The following is a 26,957-nucleotide window of genomic DNA, read 5'->3' on the forward strand; positions in this document are numbered from 1 at the left end:
TTCACTCTGAGAGAGAGAGAGAGGCTTTTTGTTGCTGGGGGAGGTCATAGCTCTCTGAACTTTTAGTCAATTCTTATTCTACCAACTATACTTTCAGAACATCCTCTTCCACTACTAACTGGGTCACCTAACAGAAACTATCTCTTACTTTTAAGGATCCTCCTGGATGTTTAGAAAATCCATTTGCCCTGTGTACTTATCATCTATTGCTCTTGCACATCTGTCACAAACAAAGCCTTCTTTCTCTGTTAACCTTCTTGTGATTCCACTACACCTCTTATGAGCCCATAGTTTGTACTGGATACACCATATTGAATTTCTAACTATATATTTTCTGCATGTCAAACAAGACCATTTCCTCCAAGTAAGTAGAGTCCTGTTTTTCTGCTTAGAACTTTGGTTGCAGTAGAACATGCAGAGTTAGGAGACATTTTTGTGAGCAAGATTTAGGAGTATGTCATTAAGTTCTTCCAGGCAAATCACTTGCTGGCCTCTTTTATGTGAATGCAGCCTAGTTTGTCATTTTGTGTCCCTTTGAACTTATTTTACATGGTTATGCTAGGACAAAAAGATTATTTCAACACAAAACTGCTTTATTTGACTGGCATACCAATATCTTATTGATTCATAGCTGTAAATCTATCAACCACAACCAGTTTTCCGAATGGTTTGAATGTATAAAGACATTGTTTACAACTGTTTATGCTATGTTTGTTGTAAATGAGAATTTAATGTTTCAGCCTTTGATACTAAAGTTCTTTGATCTAAAGCCTCTGTGAAGTATAAACATCTGACGTTTGAAGTAGCTAAGGAAGTGACTTGGCAGAATCAGCACATGCTTTACGGCAGTTCACCTATCTTCATGTTCTGAGTTCAAACTCTACTGAGATTAATTTTGCCTTTCATCTTTTTGGGGCCAATAAAATGAGTACCAGTTGAACAGTGGTGGTGGGGTTGATCTAATTGACTTACCCCCCCCCCCAAAAAAAAATTGCTTGCCTTGTGCCAAAATTTGAAGTATATGTGTCTAAGCTGCTTTGCCAGAAGTTTATAAACCCTTATTTAGTTTCACTGTTTATAACTTGTTATAAATAAATAAAATAAATGAATGAACAATGGATGTTTTTGTTTTTATTTACTCTGCCATGTCATTTAACCTTGATATTCTCTTTACATAAGATCATAAGGATGCTTCATTCAATCTAACAAGAGACATGAATAAATACAGTCCTCTCCCTATATATTGCAGTAAAGGAGATACACGAATACCCTATCTGGACCTATCCTCTGCATTCACACCTCACATTTCACTAACGTAGAGAATTGCTGTTCATACACAAGCATTATACAATCTGCCTTTCACTCTGACAGAAATTCTCTGTAGAAATTCCCTACCTGGACGAGACAGAGAATTGCTGTTCGTACACAAGCATTATACAGTCTGCCTTTCACTCTGACAGAGGGGCTTATTGTTGCTGATAGAGGTAATAGTTCTCTGAACTTTCTCCAGCTGGTCTTTCTAGCAACTGTACTTACAGAACACTCTCCTCCACCACTAACTGAAAGTCTTTGCAGCAGCTTAACCCTTTTGATATCAACTAACACACTATTGTGGAGGCACATGGCCTAGTGGTTAGAGCAGCGGTCGAGGGATTGCGGGTTCGAATCTCAGATCGGGCGATGTGTGTGTTTATGAGCGAAAACACCTAAGCTCCACGCGACTCCGGCAGAAGGTAATGGCAAACTTCTGCTGACTCTTTCGCCACAGCTTTCCTCCTGCATCTTGCAGCTCACCTGCAACAGACCGGCGTCCCGTCCAGGTGGGGAACCTATACGCCAAGGAAACCGGCCCTTATGAGCCAGGGATGGCTCGAGAAGGAACAAACAACACACTACTTGCTCCTGGTTTCATGATACAAACTTCCTGTTTTAAAGAGATACTAATTTAAACCTTGTGGAGGCGTGTGGCTTAATGGTTAGAGTATTGAACTCGTGATCGTAAGTTATGGTTTCAATTCTTGGACCGGGTGATGCATTGTGTTCTTGAGCAAAACACTTCATTTCACATTGCTCCAGTCCACTGAGCTGGCAAAAATGAGTACCGTAAATCTTTGAGTATAATCTGCATTTTTTCCCCAAAATTTAAAGGTCAAAATCCCTAGTGTGTACTATACACGAGGTTAAAAATGAAAATTATTTTCTAAGCAATGTCCGAGTCTCTATTTGCTGTCCGGCAATGTTTATTCAGACGCATTTTGTGATGTCGGGTGTGAAAATACCTTAAGCTAAGCCTGAAAGCAATGAAGTCATAAAAGAATCATCCATAACTTGCAGTAAACAACATATATTAAACATTATTGCTGTTATTTCTTTATTTTCTGCAAACAAAATGCACAAAAAAGCTACACGTTTGCATTATGTTATATATACAATAATATTAAAGGACGTTATATAGACCTCTTTGACTCAAGTTGAAGGGGTGCGTATTATACACAAGATTTAGGTTTTTCAGAGATAAACACCCCCTAAAAATTCCCTGCGTATTATACTCGAGGATTTATGGCAATCCTGCGACTGACCAGCATCCCGTCCAGGTGGAGAATTTCTACGCCACTGAAACTGGGAAACCGGCCCTTATTTAATTAAAACTGTCCATCAAAATTTCATGCTAATTTATGTTCAAAACTCCAGCTTTAATAATGACTTAGTTTACTGAATTCTTCATTAATTTTAAATGATGATGATGATGAAAGAGGCTGTGTATTTCAGTAAAATATGGTAACAAAAGTGTTGACCTGAAGACTGAATTGGCAGGTTTCAGTGTTATTTAACAACTCATCAGTATTTGCTCACTTCTTCCCAAGATACCAAGACAAAGTAGGAGAAAGCCATTCAAAAAAGTATAAATAAAATTGTACCAGACACAACTCATTTACATAATGGTACAAGGTTTATGACCCAATAATTGAGTACCAAACAGCATGGGTTATAGAATATATATATCAATGGATCATATATTCAAAAAAGAAGCACACTAAGTTAGAGCAGTAATGTATTGGGTTGTCTGGAAAGTTCGTGCCGATTTATAGTAGCTTACCTTTCGACTTATTTTAGAACATGGTTGAGTCCATAAAATAGGATTTGACTACACCTCCATTTAGAGCACAGTTTAAGCTATCTTTTCATGAAAGAAGATTTATGTTCCTATAACCTGTGTTAATTCTGTAACCCTTTAAAATGGAAGATAAGAAAGTTCAATTTCGGCACTTGATGCTTTGGGAACCAGACAAAAATTGCTGCAGCTCGGATGGGATGTGTTACCCCACCCTCCATATTCACCAGATATTGCTCCTTCGGATTTCCACTTATTCAGGTTTCTGCAGAATAGTCTTAATGGTAAAAATTTCAATTCCTTGGATGACGTAAAAAGATACCTTGATGAATTCTTTGCCATGAAACCACCTCAATTCTCAGAAGTGGGTATTTTCAAGTTAAAGGAAAGATGGAGACGCATTGTGCTACAAAATGGTTCATATTTGGTTGATTAAAAATGTAATGGCAAGTATTTATTGACCTTTTTCTTTCCTTTAAAAATCGGCACAAACTTTCTGGACAACCCAAGGAAGTTAAATATATGTCCAGTCATAGAATGACCAATGGTTTCACATCCATAAGCACTTAACTTTATATATATACATATATATATATATAAACATATATATGGAGAACGGACGTTAAACGATGATGATGATGATGATGATATATATAAATGTAGATCAAATTTACAGTAAACAAAAGATGACAAGTGAAGGAACCATAAGCAGGTGTATTAACTTAATGCTCAGGAAGACTGGAAAAGTCTTTGACATTTCGAGCCTATGCTCTTCAAGAGAAATGGATAAGAGGAAGGATGCAGGAATGGACATGTGGTCAAGAAGCTTGCTTGCAACCGTGAAATCCATGCTCGCATGGAAAACAGACACTAAATGATGATGACGATGATGATGATATATATATATACATATGCATACACACACACATAAATATACACACAATCACACACACACATGTATGTATATGTGTTTGTATTTCTGTTTGTCTCTCCCAGCAGCGTCTGACGACCAGTAATGATTTGTTTACATCCTTGTAACTTAGCACTTTGGCAAAAGAGATCAATAGAATAAGTACCAGACTTTTAAAATTGAGGAATGGGGTCAATTTGTTTGACTAAACCCTTCAAGGTCACAGTTCAATGACGGAAACACGAAATTGTTACAAATACCAACAAGGATGGGGAAATGAGATGATGTGATGTTCATGCATTTCTCAAGGAGATGAGAGATATAAGTGGAAGGATTATAAATTGGAACTGAAATCTGGTTACACCAAAATACCCCTCCCCCACCTTTACCAGTATTTCTGCAAAAACTCAAGTCAAAATTTACAAATTTAAATAAAATTTATTCTTCTCCTAAAGGTCCAATTCTGTTTTCAAACATTTCTCCCATCACAGAAAGTTTCATATGGAATGGTTGAGCTGGGCAATACATTAAAGAATATGGTGCTTTGAATCCAATCTCAAAGTCTTTTAAGCTTTTGTAAAGGTCAGCAATATTCGGTTCTTCAGATCTCTCTGAATCTTTCACCGGGCTATCATTTTCGTCAACATTTAGATCATTTAAAATCGATGTATTTCCACCCCTATTGTCTGTTTGTGGTGAAGATTTCTCTTGTTTTATTTCTATATTGATTTTAACATTTTCCTTATCTTTTTCAGTTTTATCTGAACTGGAAGAAGTGTGGTTACTGGATTCACTTTCAGATTTCGTTGTGTTTGAAGCCCCAGAACTGTCCCCAGTCTCTTTGGAAGAATCTTCTGAATTAGATTCTGACCCATTATCACTGTTTTCTGTCTGTTGGTCTTTTCTTTTCTTCTCCCATTTTTGCCCTCCATAGTGCTGGCCCTCGTCTGTAGCCCCCAACAATGCTAATAAATCCAAATTGTCATGAAGTTTAAAAAGAATGTCATCATCTTTTTTCTTTACTGCGCTGCAACAATGAACAGCAGCCACATCAATAGGGTGGCCTTCAGTGTTAAACACATAACCTCCAGCATCGATAACACACTCTCCGTATGTGGTCTCTATGACTTCACCTCTGCTTCCGTTATTATGGATAAAATGGTCGGGGGTAAACAGCAGGTACATGTATTTCAGAGTCTCTGCTAGAAAAAATGACTCCATCCTATTTTCCAGCCGGTGGTCAGTCACATCTTTTACCTGTAATGAAAGAAAAATTATACATTATAGTAGTTAGGGGTGGTTATACAACTATGGGTGGAGGCACATGGCCTAGTGGTTAGAGCAGCGAACTCGCAGTCGAGGGATCACGGGTTCAAATCTCAGACCGGGCGATGTGTGTGTTTATGAGCAAAACACCTAAGCTCCACGCGGCTCCAGCAGAAGGTAATAGCAAACTTCTGCTGACTCTTTCACCACAACTTTCTCTCACTCTTTCCTCCTGCATCTAGCAGCTCAATTGCGACAGACCAGTGTCCTGTCCAACTGCTACTAATAAATATCAAGCAATTCAAAGTCATATGGTGCTGTTAGAGTTGACCCTGGAATGAGACAACTGGGTGCAGTTGTTTGGAGGTAGATAATTTGGTATGGCTGACTGGATGCTCAACCTGTTTTGGCGACAGTACTTTTTGGCACTGGAGGGAAACACACATTCACACACACACATACACACCTCTGCACAGAAAGATACAGAAAGAAGGAGTGAGAGAGGGATGGAGAGAGAGGAAGAGATGGAAAGAGAGAGAGAGAGAGAGGGATAGAAAGAAAGAAAGAGAGGGATGGACAGAGAGAGAGAGGGATAGAGAGATGGAAAGAGAGAGAGAGAGAGGGATAGAAAGAAAGAAAGAGAGGGATGGACAGAGAAAGAGAGAGGGATAGAAAGAAAGAAAGAGAGGGATGGACAGAGAGAGAGAGAGAGACGGACAGAGAGAGAGAGAGGGATAGAGAGATGGAAAGAGAGAGAGAGACGGACAGAGAGAGAGAGGGATAGAAAGAGAGAGGGATAGAAAGAGAGAGGGATAGAGAGAGAGGATGGAAAGAGAGGAAGAGAGAGGGATAGAAAGAAAGAAAGAGAGGGATGGACAGAGAAAGAGAGAGGGACGGACGGATGGAGAGAGAGACAAAGATTGCACTATATCAATTGAACATGACTGCAAAACCTGTATCTTTTTATCAGTTGATTAGTAACTTCTGCCCCCTCAGGCCTACTCACCTAGACCTGTCACTGAATTTTACTTGACTACAGCAACACAAAGAATGTTAGCAAAGTTCCACTGTATGGCACCTTGGGCAAGTGTCTTCTACTATTGCCTTGGGCCGACCAAAGCCTTGTGCGTAGATTTGGTAGACGGAAACTAAAAGAAGCCCGTCGTATATATGTAAATGTATATATGTGTGTGTGATTGTGTATCTGTGTTTGTCCCCCCAACATCGCTTGACAACCGATACTGGTGTGTTTACGTCCCCGTAACTTAGCAGTTCGGCAAAAGAGACCGATAGAGTAAATACTAGGCTTACAAAGAATAAGTCCTGGGGTCGATTTGCTCGACTAAAGGCGGTGCTCCAGCATGGCCGCAGTCAAATGACTGAAACAAGTAAAAGAGTAAAAGAGAGTCCTTAAAAAGCATGAATTCACTTATTCTTTTACTTGTTCCAGTCATTTGACTGCAGCCATGCTGGAGCACTGCCTAGATAGAGACTTTTAATAAAACTCTTACCGTAGCAAAACCACATCTGGTCTTTGTCACTTGCTCAATAGATTCCAACATATCCACTCCAATTTGTAGGAGGTAGGGGTCCTTAGTGGCCTGGTATAAGTACATGGTACTTTCTATCAACTCTGAAGAATTTAAAAAGTAAAGACAAAACATAAAAATAAAAGTAAAGAAAAACATAAAAATAAAATGAGAAATAAGGAAAATGTCTAACAACGGTGAAAGTTTTTAAAAACCTTTATATTTCGGGTGCAAGTGCCCGTCTTCAGAAAAATACAGTCAAAGAAATGTGTGTTTACATAAATGCTGTTATTTTGAGTTAGCAGCAACAACTCATTTTTCTACTTCTATACTACAATGCTTCAAGTGAACTTCAATGCTCTTATAAAAATAAATGTTTAATCAAAATAAAACTGAGAAAGAGATATATAAAAAATTGGTTGAGAACCCCTGCTTTAGTTGTGTGCATTGGTATGTATTGCAAGAAACAGCCAGGTTTCTTTCCCTAACATTTTACATAATTCAACCTACACAAGATAATGTGTGAGAAACAAAATAGGAATTTTGAAAGAAGCTTCTATAAAACAAGTTTTAAAATATTCTTTTCTACTCTAGGCACAAGGCCCGAAATTTTTCGAGGGAGGAGGCCAGTTGATTAGATCGACCCCAGTACACAACTGGTACTTAACTTATCGACTCCAAAAGGATGAAAGGTAAAGTCGACCTTGGTGGAATTTGAACTCGGAGCATAAAGACAGATAAAATACCTATTTCTTTACAACCCACAAGGGGCTAAATACAGAGGGGACAAACAAGGACAGACAAACGGATTAAGTCGATCACATCGACCCTAGTGCGTAACTGGTACTTATTTAATTGACCCCAAAAGGATGAACGGCAAAGTCGAACTCGGTGGAATTTGAACTCAGAATGTAGCGGCAGACGAAATACTGTTAAGCATTTCGCCCGGCATGCTAACGATTCTGCCAGCTTGCTGCCTTCAAGTTTTTAAATATTGAATGGCTACAGGGGTCCACCAGAATAAAATAGTAATCAAAGGGGTCCATAGATAAAAAGTAGTTGAGAACCTCTGCCCTAACCACTGGGCAATGCACTTTCACAAGTAAAATATAGTTAGATTAAAAATCTTGACCAGGCTTAATCAAGAATTAATTACAAGTAAATAATTAGGCAAAGGCATGTTAATGAAGTAAGAAGTTTGGTTTCCAACCGCATATATATTTGTGTGTATAAGTGTGAGTGTGTGTGATTGCCTGTTAGTGTGTATTTGTTCTCCACCACCGCTTGACAACTGGTGTTGGTGTGTTTGTATTTATGTGCCCTTTTCAAGCCTAGCCAGGCTCATGAGCCCGGTTTCCCAGTTTCTATGGCGTATGTGTTCCCCCCAGCTGGACGGGATGCCAGTCCATTGCAGCATTACTCAAGAAACAGGAAGAAAGAGTGAGAGAAAGTTGGGGTGAAAGAGTACAACAAGGGTCGCCACCACCCCCTGCCAAAGCCTCGTGGAGCTTAAGGTGTTTTTGCTCAATAAACGCACACAATGCTCGGTCTGGGAATCGAAACTGCGATCCTCTGACCGCAAGTCCACTGCCCTTACCACTGGGCCATTGCGCTTCCAAAATGTTCCTTCTCGAGCCATGCCAGGTTCATAAGGGCCAGTTTCCCGGTTTCAGTGACGTAGAAATTCCTCACCTGGACGGGACGCTGGTCTGTCGCAGGATTACTCACTTTTGCCAGCTGAGCCGACTGGAGCAACGTGAAATGAAGTGTTTTCTTCAAGAACACAACGCATCGCCTGGTCCAGGAATTGAAACCACAACCTTATGATCATGAGTTCAACACCCTAACCACTAAGCCACATGCCGCCACGTTGGTGTGTTTACATCCTTGCAATGAAGTGGTTAGGGACCAAAAGAGACCAATGAAGTAAGTAGCAGGCTTAAAAAAACAAAGTATTGGGGTCAATTCATTTGATTAAAAAATTCTTCAAGTTGGTGTCCCGATATGACTGAAACAAGCAAAAGAATAATTAATAAAAATATAATTATTTCATAATTAACCTGGTCTCAAAGGATATCCTTCTCGATTGGCATGGGCGTCGGCTTTTGGAATGTTATAGAATTCAGGAACAAAACCAAACTGTTTCCAAACTTGATGAAAGTTCAGAATAGTTTTCATAGCACTGTCATTATCCCCAAGCAAACTCTGTAAAAAGGAATAATGAATAAAATACTTTGTTATATGTTCTTTACAAGCAGTATAGCCCGGCATTGCTCAGGTTTGTTTTTTTAGTTGCGCTTAAAATGGCAGACTTTTATGTTGCGTTGACAAAGTTTTGACATAGTTTCAATCTTTTTTGAAAAGTAAAAATTTGGTATTATGTAGCTTGTTATTCTCTTTAAGTGAACATTTTTCTGGTTGAAATACACCAAAAAATGGCGACACAGCAGTAAAAAAATCGTAAAAAATAGGGATTTCCATAGAAAAAAACCACCTTTTGATGTAAATAACTTTTGGTCTTAACATGGTCCGAATTGAATTTTTTCTTCTACAGAATTAAGAGCAAGCCTTCTTCTATCATATTTTCAATTTTGGTCAAGTTACGCTGCAGGGTCTCGGAGGAGATAGTGTTAGTTGAAGGCTACCAAACCTGCCACACACACTCACAGACAACTTCAGCTTTATATATATAGATAAAAATATTTTGAGTTGGTTAATATATATGAGTATCAGATTCATTAATGACCAGTTCTTTATGAAATATTAAGTATCATTAGTCACCATTTAAAAATCCACTTTTCCATGTTTGCATGGGTTGGATGGAATTTGTTGAAGCAGATTTTCCTCTGTCCAAATGCCCTTCCTCTCACCTACGTACACCTGTTTTTAAGCAAGGTAATATTTCTAAAAGCCACTCATGTTACATGTTTATATGTTTTCTACAGAAGATTGGAAACAAAAGCCACTTGTAAGGTGGTGGTGCTTGTCTATAAACATCATGTGATGTTGAGACAAGGACAGATAGATGGATGCACATGCATACATCTTGAGAAATTAGGCTTCTCAAGACCAGAAAGAAGAAAGCTGGTTCAAAGACTACAGATCCAATCCATCACTGGAACTGTAAAAAATCTATAAAACTTTCCAAAAGTTTATCATTTAAGTATATAGCATGTCTATATATGCATCTATATGCATGAGAAGACATACATAAAACAAACTATACAATTATGCATGAATGCATACATACATTCATACAAATAAATGGCTATATCACTTTGAAAACACCAGTTCTCGTCCAATCACCAAAGTTAAGCAAAGTTGAGCCTGGTTAGTACTTCGATGGGTGACCGCTTGGGAAACCTAGGTGCTGTAAGCGTCTTAAAAAATAGGCACAGGAGTGGCTGTGTGGTAAGTAGCTTGCTTACCAACCACATGGTTCTGGGTTCAGTCCCACTGTATGGCACTTTCGGCAAGTGTCTTCTACTATAGCCTTGGGCCGACCAAAGCCTTGTGAGTGGATTTGGTAGACGGAAACTGAAAGAAGCCCATCGTATATATGTATCATCATCATCATCATCATCATCGTTTAGCGTCCGTTTTCCATGCTAGCATGGGTTGGACGGTTCTACTGGGGTCTGTGAAGCCAGAAGGCTTCATCAGGCCCAGTCAAATCTGGGAGTGTTTCTACGGCTGGATGCCCTTCCTAACGCCAACCACTCCGTGAGTGTAGTGGGTGCTTTTTACGTGCCACCCGCACTGGTGCCAGACAGAGCTGGCAAACGGCCACGAACGGATGGTGCTTTTTATGTGCCACCGGCACGAGGGCCAGGCGAGGCTGGCAATGGACACGAAACGGGGCGGTGCTGGCAACGGTCGCGAAACGGAAAGTTCTCTTACATGCCACCGGCACTGGTAACACATGTATATATATATGTGTGTGTGTGTGTTTGTGTGTCAGTGTTTGTCTCCTCAACATCGCTTGACAACTGATGCTGTGTTGACATCTCCGTAACTTAGTGGTTCAGCATAAGAGACTGATAGTATAAATACTAGGCTTACAAAGAATAAGTCCTGGGGTCGATTTGCTTGACTAAAGGTGATGCTCCAGCATGGCCACAGTCAAGTGACTGAAACAAGTAAAAGAGTAAACAAAACTACCCTGCTGATGCTGAAATTCAAATGAAAGAGCCTCGGATCTAGGTTAGAAACTGGCATTTTCTTTACTGCCAAGAAATCTTGAAATAAAACTGAATAATGATAATGACATACATACACACATACATATATAATGTATATGTGTGTGTGCTTTTTAAAATTTTTTTAAAGCATTCGCTCATTACAAGGTCCTTAGACCACTGAAAACGTAAGAGCTACTAGAATAAAATGGACGCTGGGCAGAAGTCAATGGGTGATGATGTACATTAGACTTAAAAGACTGGAGGCCATATTGAAGAGGAAGAACAAGAGTGTGGAAGGGAATTCCAAAGTTCAGAGGACACTTAGGAGGTTGCACAGTATACTGATGAGAACTGGATGCAAGTCTAGTTGATTGCTGATAAGTTCTTAAAGGAGGAACCAAAGAAGAGGGCTCAGCTGAAGAATGTCCATGGAAATACTTATAGAAAAAGAGACATGGATGAGAGAATGAATCCAATTTATATATATACTAGCAGCATAGCCCGGCATTGCCCGGGTATGTAAGAGCCCCTGGAGCAGACATGATGCTCGCTGTGAATTTTAAAAAAATTCCTGCCAATTTGTGAAAGATATTGTCGAAAATATGTCATCTTGAATTTGAACGCGATTTCCCAAAATGGCATGATTTTATCGATTTTTTCTGATGGTAAGGTATTGCATGGAAAACTAACGTCAGAATTAAGTTTCTTAGGGTAACATTAAGCTTCACCATGAGTTTGGTGAAAATCGATTGCAAGTTGCGAAAACTACCACAGGAAATGTGTTGCAAATAAAAAGCTTAGATTCTCGACCCCATGTCGAATTTATCAATTTTTTTCAGAACTGGGGGAACTTTTCAAACTTTTCGCTGCGTTAGTTTTGAATTATGACATTGGGCTATGTGTGTCAAGTTTCATCAGAATCGGTTGAAAGCCGTGGTCAGGGTGAGGGTACAACCTGACAGACACACAGACAGACAAACTGCCGTTTATATATAGAGAGAGATATATACACACAAAAATTCTATAATTATGAGTATAAAAACTACTATTCTACTACTATAAGATATCTCTGTCCGAGAGATATCTTATAGTAGTAGAATAGTAGTTTTTAACTGCTATTTCTAAATTTCGGTATGTGGTGAAGCAAATTTTGCTGAGCCTTAATTATAATTATACTCATAATTATAGAATTTTTGTATAAGTTTACAGATAATGGTTCTTTTAACATACCGAACTAGTTGGTAAAATGATTAATTATTAATTAATTAATTAATTTTATCCTTTATTATACATATATATATATAAACAAAAACAACAATCTGCCAAAAAAACAACAAAAAAGATAAGAACTGGGCTTGATTTGTTCAATTAAAACCAATGAAGTTTGTGCCCCAGCATGGGCATAGTCCAACGATTGTAACAAGTAACAGACAAAAGATATCAGAAAACTTTTGCAAGAATATTTCAACAAGTGATGGAAAAGAAGGTAAAATAGAAGTCGTTACCTGTATGCCAGGCCAATAGCAATCGAGAGAAGTAAACACAGGTAATGTGATAGAGCCTTTCTTCATATTGCCCCACATGTACCAATCATCACGTTTCAGGTATTTTTCAATGGCCACTTTACATTCTAGGAAGTAAATATGGAACAAATTGAGAACAGTTAAGCAGGAAACACACAATATACACACATAACTATACAATGGTATTAAATAAACTTAAAAACAGTTCAAATACATTTGAGAGGTATTTGAACCTGTAAAGGCTTTTCACTGCAATGGATCATCTGCATTCATATTCACAAATGTGGAGCACTTTTCTTAACCCTTAAGCTTTCAGATTACACTGTCGAATGTAATACCGTAAATCCTCGAGTATAGTCTGCCCTTGAGTATAATACACAGGGGATTTTTAGGGGGCTGTACTTCTGAAAAACCTAAACCTTGTGTATAATACGCACCCCTTAAGCCAGCAGCACCTAGTTGAATAAATGCTTCCACGCATGCGTAATACAATAATAGTGACGTTCTTAACTGTTATATGGGAATGTAAATATGTTTGCAAATTGTTTTTGTTACATGTTATTCTGTGTTCTGAATACTTTTATTTTAATAAATGTTGCTTACTACATGTTATGGATGATTCTTTTATGACTTCATTGCTTTCAGGCTTAGCTTAAGGTATTTTCGCACCCGACATCACAAAATGCTTCTGAATAAACATTGCCAGACAGCAAATATAGACTTGGACATTGCTTAGAAAATAATTTTCATTTTTAACCTCGTATATAGTACGCACAAGGGATTTTGACCTTTAAATTTTGGGAAAAAAATGCTGGACTATACTCGAGGATTTATGGTACTTATTTATTCACATCGTTTTCAAATTAATCATGCATTATCTTGTAGCATTGAAATTCCACTGATGTAACTGTTTATTTTTTTTTGAATGACAGTGTATGGTAAGCGTGAGAGGCTGGATCTGACTGGTTTGAACATAAAACATGTAGAATACTTGGGTTGGATATGGCCAGTTTAAATGCTAAAGGTTTAAATGAAAGAATCTTCAGTAAATCTTAAGAAAATGAGAAATAGTGACAATTTACCATTAAACATGGCCAACATTTCTGGAGAGTTGAACATAATCGATCCCTTGACAAGATATTCTAGATAGGAATCTACGCCAGCACCAATACCCATGTCAAGAGCTGTCCATCTGCCAGTTCTTACATCAATATGGTTACCAAACTGAAATGGAAAACAAAATATGAAGGCATAAAAATCCAGCTAAATCCAGTCTTATACTTGGTTAATCTAGTCCAACACATCTGTACCTTAATTATTTTACTAAATTCCTCTGAATGCCTGATTATTTTCAAAATTAAGTGAGACACATGGATAGATTATTTCATTGGAAAAATGGACTTTGGAAAGAAGAAATTAATCAACTTACCAAGTCTATATCAGACCGGAAATTCCAAAGTGATTTCATAGCCCTCATTGCTGCATTCTCAAAGATTGGATCTCCAGTAAGTCTACTGAGGGTTCCAAATTCTACAATGAATGTTCCCACTCCAGCAGTACAGGTAACAGTGGTTTCTCCTGCTGGAACACCATGTCGTAAGTTTATGGTGCCATATGGCATTCCGGTTGGAGTATCGAAGGCTGGAGCAAAACATAAATAGATGTTGTACTTCAAAATAAAAATGGAAAGTAGCAGAATGGAAAATATATATAAGTAAAAGTGAATTTTACAATTTTAAATCTTGTAAAATAAAATGCTAATACTATAAAAAAAATAAAAAAAAATTATATTGAACATTTTTGAAATGTAAGAATTTACAAAATAAAAAAATCTTGTTAACCGTCACAGAGAAGTTAATATTCATCATTATCCTATTCATCATTATATTCGTTGCTCCAGTTTACTCAGCTGTAGAAATGAGTTGCGATGTCATAGGTGCCAAGCTGTATTGGCCTTTGCCTTTCCCTTGGATAATATCAGTGGCATGGAAAGAGGAGGCTGGTTTGCATGAGCGACTGCTGGTCTTCCATAAACAACCTCGCCCAGACTTGTGCAATCCAATGGTTGGTCATGACCGAAGGGGGTCTCAGCAACTATGGGAAATTACTGCTCTGCTTTACGAGTTTTTGCTTTACAAGTGGTGTCCGGGAACAAATTAACTTGTATATCAAGGCATTACAGTATTGTCTTTCCATTGTTGTGGAGGCCTTTTAAGTGGTCTTTTCTGATCTCTTGGATGCCACTCGGCAACTGCACAAGTCCACCTGTTTTCTCTGAACCTTATGACATGTCTGGTCCAGTGGAACTTGTGCTTTTATTATTCTGTGATCCCATTGTACACTCTATTTTGTTCTCAAGTTGCTCCATCTCAGATATGCTCTTGCAAAGATATTTTTAGCATGGGTCTTTTCATTGTTCTTTGCATCATTTTCTTCCTTACCAAATCCACTCACAAGGCTTTAATCAGCTAAGGGCTATATCAGAAGACCCTTGTCCAAATCAGCATGCAGCAGGACTGAACCTGAAACCATATGGTTGGGAAGCAAACTTCTTACCCATTTAGCCATACCTGCATCAATGGTTTTGATTGGTTTGGCTAGAGATAACTGCATCAATAGTACAGTTATATACATATATATCTTCTTGGTTCATCGATCTTCGATGAAGACGTAGTCTGTGATCTTAGCAGTAAGCAGTGGGAATGTGTGTGGCTCCGCAGCACAAAGCTGGAAGCACACAGGTGCCCACAGGTTGGACACTAGTAGTCTGTGGTCAGGACTGAGGAATGATGTGGCTAGGTATATATACATATATCCTCATCATCGCTTAGCGTCCGCTTTCCATGCTAGCATGGGTTGGACGGTTCAACTGGGGTCTGGGAATCCAGAAGGCTGCACCAGTCCCAGTCTGATCCGGCAATGTTTCTACGGCTGGATGCCCTTCCTAACGCCAACCACTCTGTGAGTGTAGTGGGTGCTTTTTACGTGCCACCCGCACAGGTGCCAGACGAGTCTGGCAAACGGCCACGATCGGATGGTGCTTTTTAAGTGCCACCGGCACGGGGGCCAGGCGAGGCTGGCAACAGCCACAAACGGATGGTGCTTTTTATGTGCCACCGGCATGGGGGCCAGGCGAGGCTGGCAACGGCCATGAACGGATGGTGCTTTTTATGTGCCACCGGCATGGGGGTCAGGCGAGGCTGGCAACGGCCACGAACAGATGGTGTTTTTTACGTGCCACAGGCACGAGGCCAGTCGGGGCGGCGTCACACACACACAAATATATAACTGTACTAGTGACAAATAGTGAAATTACTAAAACTATTACAAAATATAGAAATAAGTAGATTCTTTTCATATGAATTACCTGGCAGAAGTCTGCGAGCCATGTTCTCAGCTAAATCCAAGAGAGGACCAGAACATGGCCAACCTGGATCAGTTTCCATCCCTGCCTTCTTAGACAACAGATGTGAAGAAAGTAAACCAGCAACAACTAAATAAGAGTAATATTAAAACAACAATAATGTTAATAACAATCAGATATAAACAAACTGTACGTATTGAACAATGAAACATTCAAATATTGCAAATTTAATTGTGTTTGATGCCTTCAAATAGCAGTTGTGCTTGAAGGCTTCTTATAACAGTTGTGCATGAAGCCTTTATTATAGAAACTAGCACTATGACCCGGCATTGCCAGGTCATAGTGCTAGTGCATGCATATACAGCTGTGTGCGTGTGCACATACACGTGAGTACTGTCCAAATCTCTGACCAATCACATACAGCTAGCTGGCATTCAATTGGCATATCAAATTTCGGGCATTTTGATTGGGTTTTGGATAGAAAATTCACAAAAATGTCACTTCTATTGATTTTTTAATGGCTTTGCGAAGTGACTGGGGAAATGTAAAGATGTGCACGACCACCCTTGGATGGTTTTGAATGACCATAGAAAGTGCGAGCCCTCTAACTGAAAAATTGTGGATTTGTATAAAGGACACACAGACAGACAGACAGACATTTTGCTGTTTATATATATAGTGAGATTGTGCATGATGCCATCACATAACAGTTGTGTTCAAAGCATTCATATAACATTCGTACTCGAAGCCTTCACATAGCAGCTGTGCTTGAAGCCTTCACATAGCAGCTGTGCTTGAAGCCTTCACATAGCAGCTGTGCTTGAAGCTGTGTTGAAAGTCTTGTTACTTAATTTTTATGTACAGTCAGTTTTCCAAGAATTGAAGTTTGGTTATACTTTGTCCCAGAAAGAAAGCTATAGAACTTGTGGTTCCAATAATGGTAGAAAATAAAGCCAAACAAGTGTTTGAGATGCTGGATTATACATGTTTTGTATGTATGTAAGCAAGGGTCCGTGACTGCATATATGAATGCATAAAGATAATTATTCAAAAGAAAGTAGTTTAAGAAAATACCTATTTCTTTACTACCCACAAGGGGCTAAACACAGAGAGGACAAACAAGGACAGACACACGGATTAAGTCGACTACATCGACCCCAGTGTGTAACTGGTACTTAATCGACCCCGAAAGGATGACAGGCAAAGTCGACCTCGGTGGAATTTGAACTCAGAACGTAGCATCAGACGAAATACCGCTAAGTATTTTGCCCGGTGTGCTAACGTTTCTGCCAGCTCACCACCTAGTTTAAGAAAATACCGTTAATGTAATCTAGAAAGGATGCACTCCTAACTTACCTCTAATGTTGGTCTCAAATACTGATGCATTGATATCAGTATCGAAATCTGCGCTGTCGAGAACCAGTTTGGCCACTCTTCGGAATTCCGTATAATTGCCAATTATGGCCAACATATCCAAGGCATCAATGAGGGTTAGGGAGAAGCTGGAGCAAAATACATTAAAAGAGAATAAGAAATATTGAAGCGAAGAATTTTAATCATGACATACATACATGCTCACACACACAAACACATACATACATATATACACACACACAAACACATACATACATATATACATTTATATATACACACACAAACACATACATACATATATACATTTACACACACACACATACTATCATCAGTGGCGGCCTGGGTCTAAAAATATTAGTTGCCAGGAGACTAAGGGGGTTTACCTGCAACTACAAGGGGGCCCACCCACAACAACAATGCTATCATTTAATTTTTTTTTTTTTATTAAAAGTATTCTTTTCAACTGTCTACAAACACAGCCAGGCTGAAATAATTAATGCATTCTTCCAGGAGTGAATAAAAAATTCTCAAACTTGAGATACTAATATACTAGAAGGCGGTGAGCTTGCAGAAACATTAGCACACCGGGCGAAATGCTGAGTGGTATTTCATCTGCCATTACATTCTGAGTTCAAATTCTGCCGAGGTTGACTTTGCCTTTCATCCTTCCGGGGTTGATAAATTAAGCACCAGTTATGCACTGGGGTCGATGTAATCGACTTAATTGCTTTGTCTGTCCTTGTTTGTCCCCTCTACGTTTAGCCCCTTGTGGGCAATAAAGAAATAAAATACTAACATGGGCCCCCATATATGGATTCTAATGCTGCAGGGGCCCATTTGCCATCAGGCAAGCTGGCAACCCAGCCAGTCCGCCACTATATATATATATATATATATAAATATAAGAGAGTTAACGATAAGTGGCTAACTCTAGTGCTAGAAATAGCTCCTTATTCTGGTATAGCCACTCTCTTATATTTATATATAAATTTGTACTGTCTCCCTGGTTTCTATGTGCTAGGCCACTTGGTGTTAAACTGACGGTATTATTAAATTAATATCTAATTTTTCACCCTCATTTATAAATGTGTATATATATATATATATATATATATATATAATATATATATATATACAGTGGCGAACTGGGTCTAAAAATACTAGTTGCCAGGAGACTAAGGGGGTTCCCCCACAACTACAAGGGGTCCCACCCGCAGCTACAATGCTATCATTTAAATCTTTTTTTTTTGTTAAAAGTATTCTTTTCATTGTCAACAGACCATAGCCAGGCTGAAATAATGCATTCTTCCAGGAGTGAATACAAAATTCTTAAACTTGAGCGTATGGGCCCCTTAGATACTAACATGGGCCACCATATATGGATTCTAATGGCGCAAGGGTCCACTTGCCATTGGGTAAGCTGGCAACCTGGCCAGTCCACCACTATATATGATGTATAAAAACATGTAATATACAAATAAATATCTGTAAATATAAAACTATCCGAATTTCTGAGTACCTCATTTCTTCCAATATATCTATATATACACAGTGGCAAACTGGGACTAAAATTATTAGTTGCCAGGAGACTAAGGGGGTTCACCCGCAACTACAAGGGGGCCCACCCACAACTACAATGCTAATACTGTAAAGTGGTCAGTTATAAGAAGAGAGCCATCTGTATAAACCAAATTTAAAAAAAAAAAAAACCATTCACCCCCCCCCCCCCCCACACATATATGACAAGTATCTTTCAATTTTTCTTTACCAAATCCATTTACAAGGCTTTGGTCAGCCAAGGGCTAAAATAGAAAACACTTGTCTATGATACCATGCAGTGGGACAATCCCAAACTACACTTCTTAACCACACATCCATGCCTTTGCCTATATAAAATTATGCATTTCATACTCAAATAAAACCTGCCATTTTTGACAGGTACTAGGCTAGTATAGATAAAAAAAAAACCATTCACCCTCCCCCCACACATATATGACAAGCATCTTTCAGTTTTTCTTTACCAAATCCATTCACAAGGCTTTGGTCAGCCAAGGGCTAAAATAGAAAGCACTTGTCTATGATACCATGCAGTGGGACAATCCCAAACTACACTTCTTAACCACACATCCATGCCTTTGCCTATATAAAATTATGCATTTCATACTCAAATAAAACCTGCCATTTTTGACAGGTACTAGGCTAGTATAGATAAAAAAAAAACCATTCACCCTCCCCCCACACATATATGACAAGCATCTTTCAGTTTTTCTTTACCAAATCCATTTACAAGGCTTTGGTCAGCCAAGGGCTAAAATAGAAAGCACTTGTCTATGATACCATGCAGTGGGACAATCCCAAACTACACTTCTTAACCACACATCCATGCCTTTGCCTATATAAAATTATGCATTTCATACTCAAATAAAACCTGCCATTTTTGACAGGTACTAGGCTAGTATAGATAAAAAAAAAAAACATGCCATGCCAACTCTCACCTGCCCCAAGTGTCATGACCATCACATGTCAAAGGACGGAGTTCATCTAATGGATAAGCATACTGCATGTAACTTTCATATGCATGATTGAACATATCCACAACACGTTTCCTGGAAAGAATTAAAAAGATTTTAAAAATATATCAAATAATTAAATTTAAGAGATGTGTTTTATAGATGCAAGCTTTATATTTTATACAAGAGGCGCAATGGCCCAGTGGTTAGGGCAGCGGACTCGCGGTCGCAGGATCGCGGTTTCGATTCTCAGACCGGGCGTTGTGTGTGTGTTTATTGAGCGAAAACACCTAAAATCTCTACGAGGCTCCGGCAGGGGGTGGTGGTGATCCCTGCTGTACTCTTTCACCACAATGGCGGTGCCCCAGCATGGCCACAGCTCAAGAGCTGAAACTGGAAAAACAAAACAAAACAAAAAACAAATAAGATAACTTTTAATCATATGAATTTCAATTTGAAATTTATTTGTGTTATTTGAGGTTTTTTAAAAATTTATTTAATTTTTTTTTATTTTTAGGGAGAAAAAGAATAAAAAAGGGGCCTTGCTATCTGCAAGTATTTTATGTGATTTTACCCTTTTACTTGTTTCAGCTATTTGACTGCGGTCATGCTGGAGCACCACCTTTAGTCGAATAAAATTGACCCCAGGGCTTATTCTTTGTAAGCCTAGTACTTATTCTGTCGGTCTCTTTTTGCCAAACCGGTAAGTTACGGGGATGTAGACACACCAGCATCGGTTGTCAAGCGATGGTGGGGGGACAAACACAGACACAAACAACAAACACATACATACATATATATACATATATATATACACATACACATATATATATATATATATATATATATATATACACATACATATATATACATACATATATATATACACATACATATATGTATATATACATACATACATATATCCATACATACATACATATATACGACGGGCTTCTTTCAGTTTCCGTCTACCAAATCCACTCACAAGGCTTTGGTCGGCCTGAAGCTATAGCAGAAGACACTTGCCCAAGTTGCCACACAGTAGGACCGAACCTGGAACCATGTGGTTGGAAAACAAGCTTCTTACCACACAGCCACTCCTGCGCCTAACATGAGCTATTTCTCTTTGTCTCTGTTGCTTTATCATTTTGTGATGTGTACAAGTCGAAAAGCACAAACAACTTTGGATTACATAAGAGGTAAAACACTCTACCATTGACATATAAAGTGATAAAGTAGTAACACCGGTTTCCTTGACTGAAAAGCTCAGAATATTAATAGGAGATACAAAGGTAACAGGTGCAGAAGAGAGGAAGAAATGAATATTCTGTGCTAGTGCCACGTAAAAAGCACCAGTGCTGGTGCCCTGGAAAAAACACCAGTGCTGGTACCATATAAAAAACACCAATACTAGTGCCAGGTAAAAAGCACCACTACTGGTGCCATGTAAAAAGCACCACTACTGGTGCCACGTAAAAAGCACCAGTGCTGGTGCCATGTAAAAAGCACCTGTGCTGGTACCATGTAAAAAACACCAATACTAGTGCCAGGTAAAAAGCACCAGTGCTGGTGCCACGTAAAAAGCACCACTACTGGTGCCACGTAAAAAGCACCAATACTGGTGCCACATAAAAGGCACCTGTGCTGGTGCCATGTATTAAGCATCTATGTTGGTGCCACATAAAAAGCACCTGCCCTGGTACCATATAAAAAAAAACATTTCTGCTGGTACCATGTAAAACCACCCATACTGGAGCCACATAAAAAGCACCTGTGCTGGTGCAGTGTATAAAACACTGGTATTGGTGCCATGTAAAAAGCACCTAGTACACTCTGGAAAGTGGTTGGCATTAGGAAGGGCGTCCAATCATAGGAACCTTGTCAAAACAGACAATTAGAGCCTAGTGTAACTCTGGCTTGCCAGCTCCTGTCAAACTGTCCAACCCATACCAGCATGGAAAACAGACATTAAATGATGATGATGATGATTAGTCCATATCTATCTTAACACTATAATATTGTGTATTGCTAATTCAACTGAATTCTTTGAGAATGATAATTCTCAGAGGAGATTCCCCACCCCCCAATCTGCTGTGTAAGAGAAACCAAGGTACTGTAAATTCCATTCATCATCATCATCATCGTTTAACGTCCGTTTTCCATGCTAGCATGGGTTGGACGGTTTGACCAGGGTCTGGGAAGCCAGAAGGCTGCACCAGGCTCCAAGCTAATTCTCAGCATTGAGAGAGATCACAGTTCTGGTACTACAGACATGTGGTTAGAATGTTGCAGGTAATAATCGCAAGATGGATTCTTCAAGCTGAGCCAACCGACAGGAGACTTAGGGGTGGACCAAAAATGAGATGGTTGAATAATGTCCATAGTCTCAGATGGTTATGCTTGGGAATCCAGACAGAAAGTGTAATGACAGTGACTTCTAATAGGACCAGGGCTGGCTCAAGGTACCGACAACTCCAGCAGTCACCCGGGGTGCCAAGGAGAGTGTAACAAAGACCGAAATTTTCATGACCATCAGCTTGTACATGCCAAAGTTCAGCTTACCCGGGGTGCCAGAACCCTAGAACCAGCCCTGAATAGGACCCTGTCTGCTTTCCATGCTGGCATGGGATGGACGGTATGAGGGATCTACCCCCCGACCCTTCCAGTAATAGTAGCCAGAGATGATTGATGAATGGATGGATGGATGGAGCTGCAGTGAAGGCCATTAGACGGTTTTGGATAAAGAGGGTAGACTGGTGGCTTGTTGCTACTGGGATGCAAGCAGGGACTTGATCAATCTCAGCCGGACCAAATAGGCGAGGGTGAGGCCTGATGCTGAAAGATCCGAAGATCTCTAAGACCCCAGAAACATCACCTGATTATGCATCCGTGAGATATATTGTGGAACTAAGGAATTATTTTATAGGCAAAGGAAAAGAATACATGCACTTGGTGTTTAGGGTTTGGGTTAGAGTTTAAAGTTAGGATTATGCGGAAAACGGGTGCTGTGTGTATTCTTTACTCCCACCATTTTCTTGATATTAAAGAGGAAAAAAAGACAAAGTTATACTTGTCGGAGTATAAATGCAGATCAGGAAGATCACCGCGTAATGCAGGAAAAAAACAAAAGAAAAGAAAACAAAGCAAAACAACCCCCCACCACCACCGACTTACAGCAACTTTTACCTTGGGTAACATATGTTGTATTTATTTCATCGAAGTTTATGCTAAGTTTAAATCTACAAACACCTGTTAATAACATGATTTAACAATGTTATTGATGCAGAGCACTATCAAAGAATTAAAAAAATCTTGGCAAGACTTCCTTTTGTATGCCCTGGGTTAGGGTTAGGGTTGGGGTTTTAGGGTTGGGGTTTTAGGGTTAGGGTTTTAGAGTTGGGGTTTTAGGGTTGGGGTTTTAGGGTTAGGGTTTGGGCTACGGTAAAAGTGAAAAATGAAGAAACGTGGCAAAAAAAAAAATTTTTTTAAACCAATAATTTGCGAGAAAATGGTGGTGGTGGTGTGGTGGTGGTGGGGTGGGTGGAAGTCTTTCCTGGGCATAGAACTGATAATCATTTTAAACAATTCTGCGAACCGTGAGCAAGCAAGCATGCAAAAGCCATGCAAGCCACAACAACATCAGCATAACAATGAGACCACCATCTGATTGTTGTAATTATTAAAAACAAATTCGAAATTTTTTTTATAAAAAACAGAGTAATTAGGTAAGATATTGTGAGAACAGTTGAAATATAATGTATCGGATATTAACATTTTTTTTCTTCTTTTAGAATCAATATTAAAAGCCGAAGGTTTTATTAACGTGACAAAATATGTTGATATTGTGTGCATGAAGAGAGGTGGTGGTGGTGGTGTGGGGGTAAGAATTGACGTATAAAATAAATACACGTATAACAAAACGAAGTAATGTTTTTTTTTTTTACTTGGGTGATCTGAAGACAACCCACCTCTATATTACACACAATACACACACTCTTTTATTTGTTTCAGTCATTTGACTGCAGCCGTGCTGGAGCACCGCCTTTAGTCGAACAAATCAGCCCCAGGACTTATTCAATCGGTCTCTTTTGCCGAACCTCTAAGTTACGGGGACGTAAACACACCAACATCGGTTGTCAAGCGATGGTGGTGGTAGTGGGGGAACAAACACAGACACAAATAACAATACACACACACACATATACGACGGATTTCAGTTTCTGTCTACGAAATCCACTCACAAAGCTTTGGCCAGCCCGAGGCTAAAGTGGAAGACACTAGTCCAAGGTGCCACGCAGTGGGACTGAACCCGGAATCATGTGGTCGGTAAGAAAGCTACTTACCACAGCCACCCCTGCACAGACTGCGTTTTAGCAGCATTACACACCGCCAACCCGCGCAAATCAATGCACTAGCCCCTAAAATATTTATTTACGGACAGTAACCCACAGCATACACTGATCAGAAGTGGCCCCAGGGCAAATGCTCAGAGTTTCCATGACAACAAAATAAATAATAAACCATGATATAACCTAATAGTTATTTCAAGGCAATAACAATAACCTCTGGAGCCAATGAGAGAAACTTTTCACATAGCTCCACCTGCTAGAAATAGCAGCCACAATTCCACTCCCGCTTTTTTTTTCAGCAATAGACACAAGGCCTGGAATTTTGGAGGAGAGGGCTAGTCCATTACATCGACTCCAGTGCTGAACTGGTACTGAGTTTATCGACCCCAAAAGGATGAAAGATAAAGTCGACCTCAGCGGAATTTGAACTCAGACCGTAAAGCCGGTCGACATAGGGTTTAAGCATTCTCTTCGGCGTGCTAGCGATCATAACAGTTCACCGCCTCAGAGTTACCTTAAAGTCCTTAAAAAAAAGAAAGAAATGAAATGAACTGAAAGAAGAATATGATAATGTAGTCAGAGGCAAATTTTATACTTGAAAAAAAAAAAATGAAATAAAAGGGACATCCAAGGCCGGAATATTTTTGATCATCGGCTCACTCGATCAGGACATTTCCTGGGGTTAAATACTACTACTAACAATAACAAAATATTTTAAAATAAAATGTAACATCTAGTCGAGTGAATCGACTTCCGAATGATAATATTTTTGTTGTTGTTCTTGTTTAGCCCTAGGCCGTCTCCAAGCAGGTAAACTTATAACCCAAAGCGTTTCAACCAGAGCCAGATTAAAAAACAAAAGAATTATTTTTACTTTTCCGGGCAACGTTTATTCAATATAACATTACCAAATGTAGTTTTAGATAAAATCTTTTCTAAATCATTACGAAGGATTTAAGGGGAATTTAGCTGCTATTTCTTTTAGGTCAAGCGACCGCATAAATGCATTTTTGCAAGTTCAAGAATGTTTGTGCATTAATGTAGTGTATTGATTAATAAAACATCTCACCTTTCGATAACAATAATTAATGAAAACAAAAGCGACTAAGTTTATCCAAAGAGCTATACGTAGTTACAATATGACATGTAAATGTATTTCGGGTATGCCCTACCTTAACAAGTATAGGGAATCGAAACCATGTAAGTTAGAACAAATAAGGAATTTTGACCATTGTTTATGAAAAGACAACATACGTATAGTTAAATAAACCGTCTATAGGATACATTGATGAAGAAATTTACAAAGGATCAAAAGCCGAATCGTGTCAGTCAGGGTCTTGGCTTCAGACCGGTGAAGATAAATCGTAATTTGGATATTGAAAAAACATTCGTTAGAATTCTTTAATGTCTCAATAGCCTCTGTTATCCCACATAAGTCGATCCAGATTTATTTTTGCCAAAATACGACGCCAATGTTGACGTGACAAATCGATTAAACTAGCAAATAAAATTAATTTGTTTTGCAGATACGAAACCTAGTTTATGTGGGGCTTCGAGGAAGTTACAGGATCTGATCTAAAAGGTACTTATTTTATAGATAGATGCCAGTAGCAAGGAAGAGAGACGACCACGCGGATGCGATCATCATTACGTTGGTTAATAAATATAAAAGTATGTTTCCGAAAAAGTTAAATTAAAATAAATTTTAAAAACCAAACAAAACAAGCAGAATATCCCAAAAAAGAAAAAAGCTAATTAGAACTTCGTCGTCTGTTAAAATACTAACTTGTAACCCAGGAGATCCTGTTTTGTGAATTTTCTCAGCTGACAAAACTGAATGGGTGAGATGAGCAGGAAGAAAAATAAAAGCGTAACGGACGATCTCCATGTTCCCATCAACTTCATATTCCGTAATTAAATGGCCACTCAAGTGCGTGCTGGGTTCGCCGCCATCCTGCATTCATGTCTCTACTAGGACTTCTGCTAATGTTGATCGACCACTATCATACGTTAGGGCCTTCAAGCGAACAAGAAAGTTATTTTAACTTCACTGTTAAGCTAAGATCTAAGGGAAGCAACAATTTTAGACGCTTTCGTCTTTTATTTATTTTCTGTTAACGTTTCTGCCAGCTCGCCGTCCAGGTCGTTGCACTTAATAATAAACACATGCAGTGCGTGTGTTTATTATTGGCCTAATGACCGTCCCGAGATACAAAAAAAAATTTTAGAAGCTATTCTGGTATTTTCTATACCATTTCAGCCGTCTCAAATGATGGCTGTAATGGTAGAATTTATGGGAAATAGGCAGAAAACTGAGAGACAAAAATATAAGGAATTAACCTTTTTTAACAAAAATTATTTCACTCGAAGAAACGACCGCCTGATTACTTTTCTTTCCTTTTAAGGTAGTGATAGCTTTATCTCTAGTCTTTTACTTGATTCAGTCATTAGACTGCTGCCATCCTGGGGCACCACCTTGAAGAATTTTAGTCGAAAGAATAAACCCCTGTACTTGACATTTTTTAAAAACCTGGTACTTATTTTATCGATCTATTTTGCTGAATCGTTAAGTTACGGGGGCGCAAACACACCAGTACCAGTTGTCAAGCGGTGGTGGGACCCCCCCCCACACACAATCAAATGAATAATAACAGACGATGGATAATTGTCAGCTATTTCTTACTCAGTTTTTAATAGAAGAATTAGAATACTACTTCATTACAAAAAGAAAAAAAAAAAAAACCCGTGGTGGAAGCACTGTCGGTTACGACGACGATGGTTCCGGTTGATCCGAATCAACGGAACAGCCTGCTCGTGAAATTAACGTGTAAGTGGATGA

General features: G+C 39.0%; 1 protein-coding gene and 1 pseudogene across 1 annotated transcript; one reads left to right on the plus strand and one right to left on the minus strand.

The window, feature by feature from the left end:
- Window positions 1-4,440: 4,440 nt before the first annotated feature.
- LOC115214236 (ER degradation-enhancing alpha-mannosidase-like protein 2) lies at window positions 4,441-26,124 on the minus strand. Its single transcript, XM_029783359.2, has 10 exons — window positions 25,905-26,124; window positions 19,755-19,865; window positions 17,242-17,387; window positions 15,889-16,014; window positions 13,951-14,162; window positions 13,604-13,745; window positions 12,504-12,628; window positions 8,878-9,022; window positions 6,800-6,921; window positions 4,441-5,279 (listed from the first exon to the last, which is right to left on the minus strand). The coding sequence occupies exons 1-10, from the start codon at window positions 26,021-26,023 to the stop codon at window positions 4,461-4,463; spliced, it is 2,067 nt and encodes a 688-aa protein (XP_029639219.1). The 5' UTR covers window positions 26,024-26,124; the 3' UTR covers window positions 4,441-4,460.
- On the plus strand, window positions 10,078-10,196 carry LOC115214606 (annotated as a pseudogene).
- Window positions 26,125-26,957: the final 833 nt, after the last annotated feature.

This window comes from Octopus sinensis, linkage group LG7 (genome assembly GCF_006345805.1).
Source record: "Octopus sinensis linkage group LG7, ASM634580v1, whole genome shotgun sequence".
Taxonomy (NCBI): domain Eukaryota; kingdom Metazoa; phylum Mollusca; class Cephalopoda; order Octopoda; family Octopodidae; genus Octopus; species Octopus sinensis.

What these genes read in the sequence shown, in the direction of transcription:
- LOC115214236 (XM_029783359.2), bottom strand. Translation starts at nt 26,023, where the DNA reads ATGAAGTTGATGGGAACATGGAGATCGTCCGTTACGCTTTTATTTTTC. An exon ending in AGGATATCCTTTGAGACCAG is followed by an intron (nt 6,922 to 8,877) that starts GTTAATTATGAA and finishes TAAATTCTTCAG; the next exon opens with AGTTGATAGAAAGTACCATG. An exon ending in CCAGATGTGGTTTTGCTACG is followed by an intron (nt 5,280 to 6,799) that starts GTAAGAGTTTTA and finishes CTTTCATTACAG; the next exon opens with GTAAAAGATGTGACTGACCA.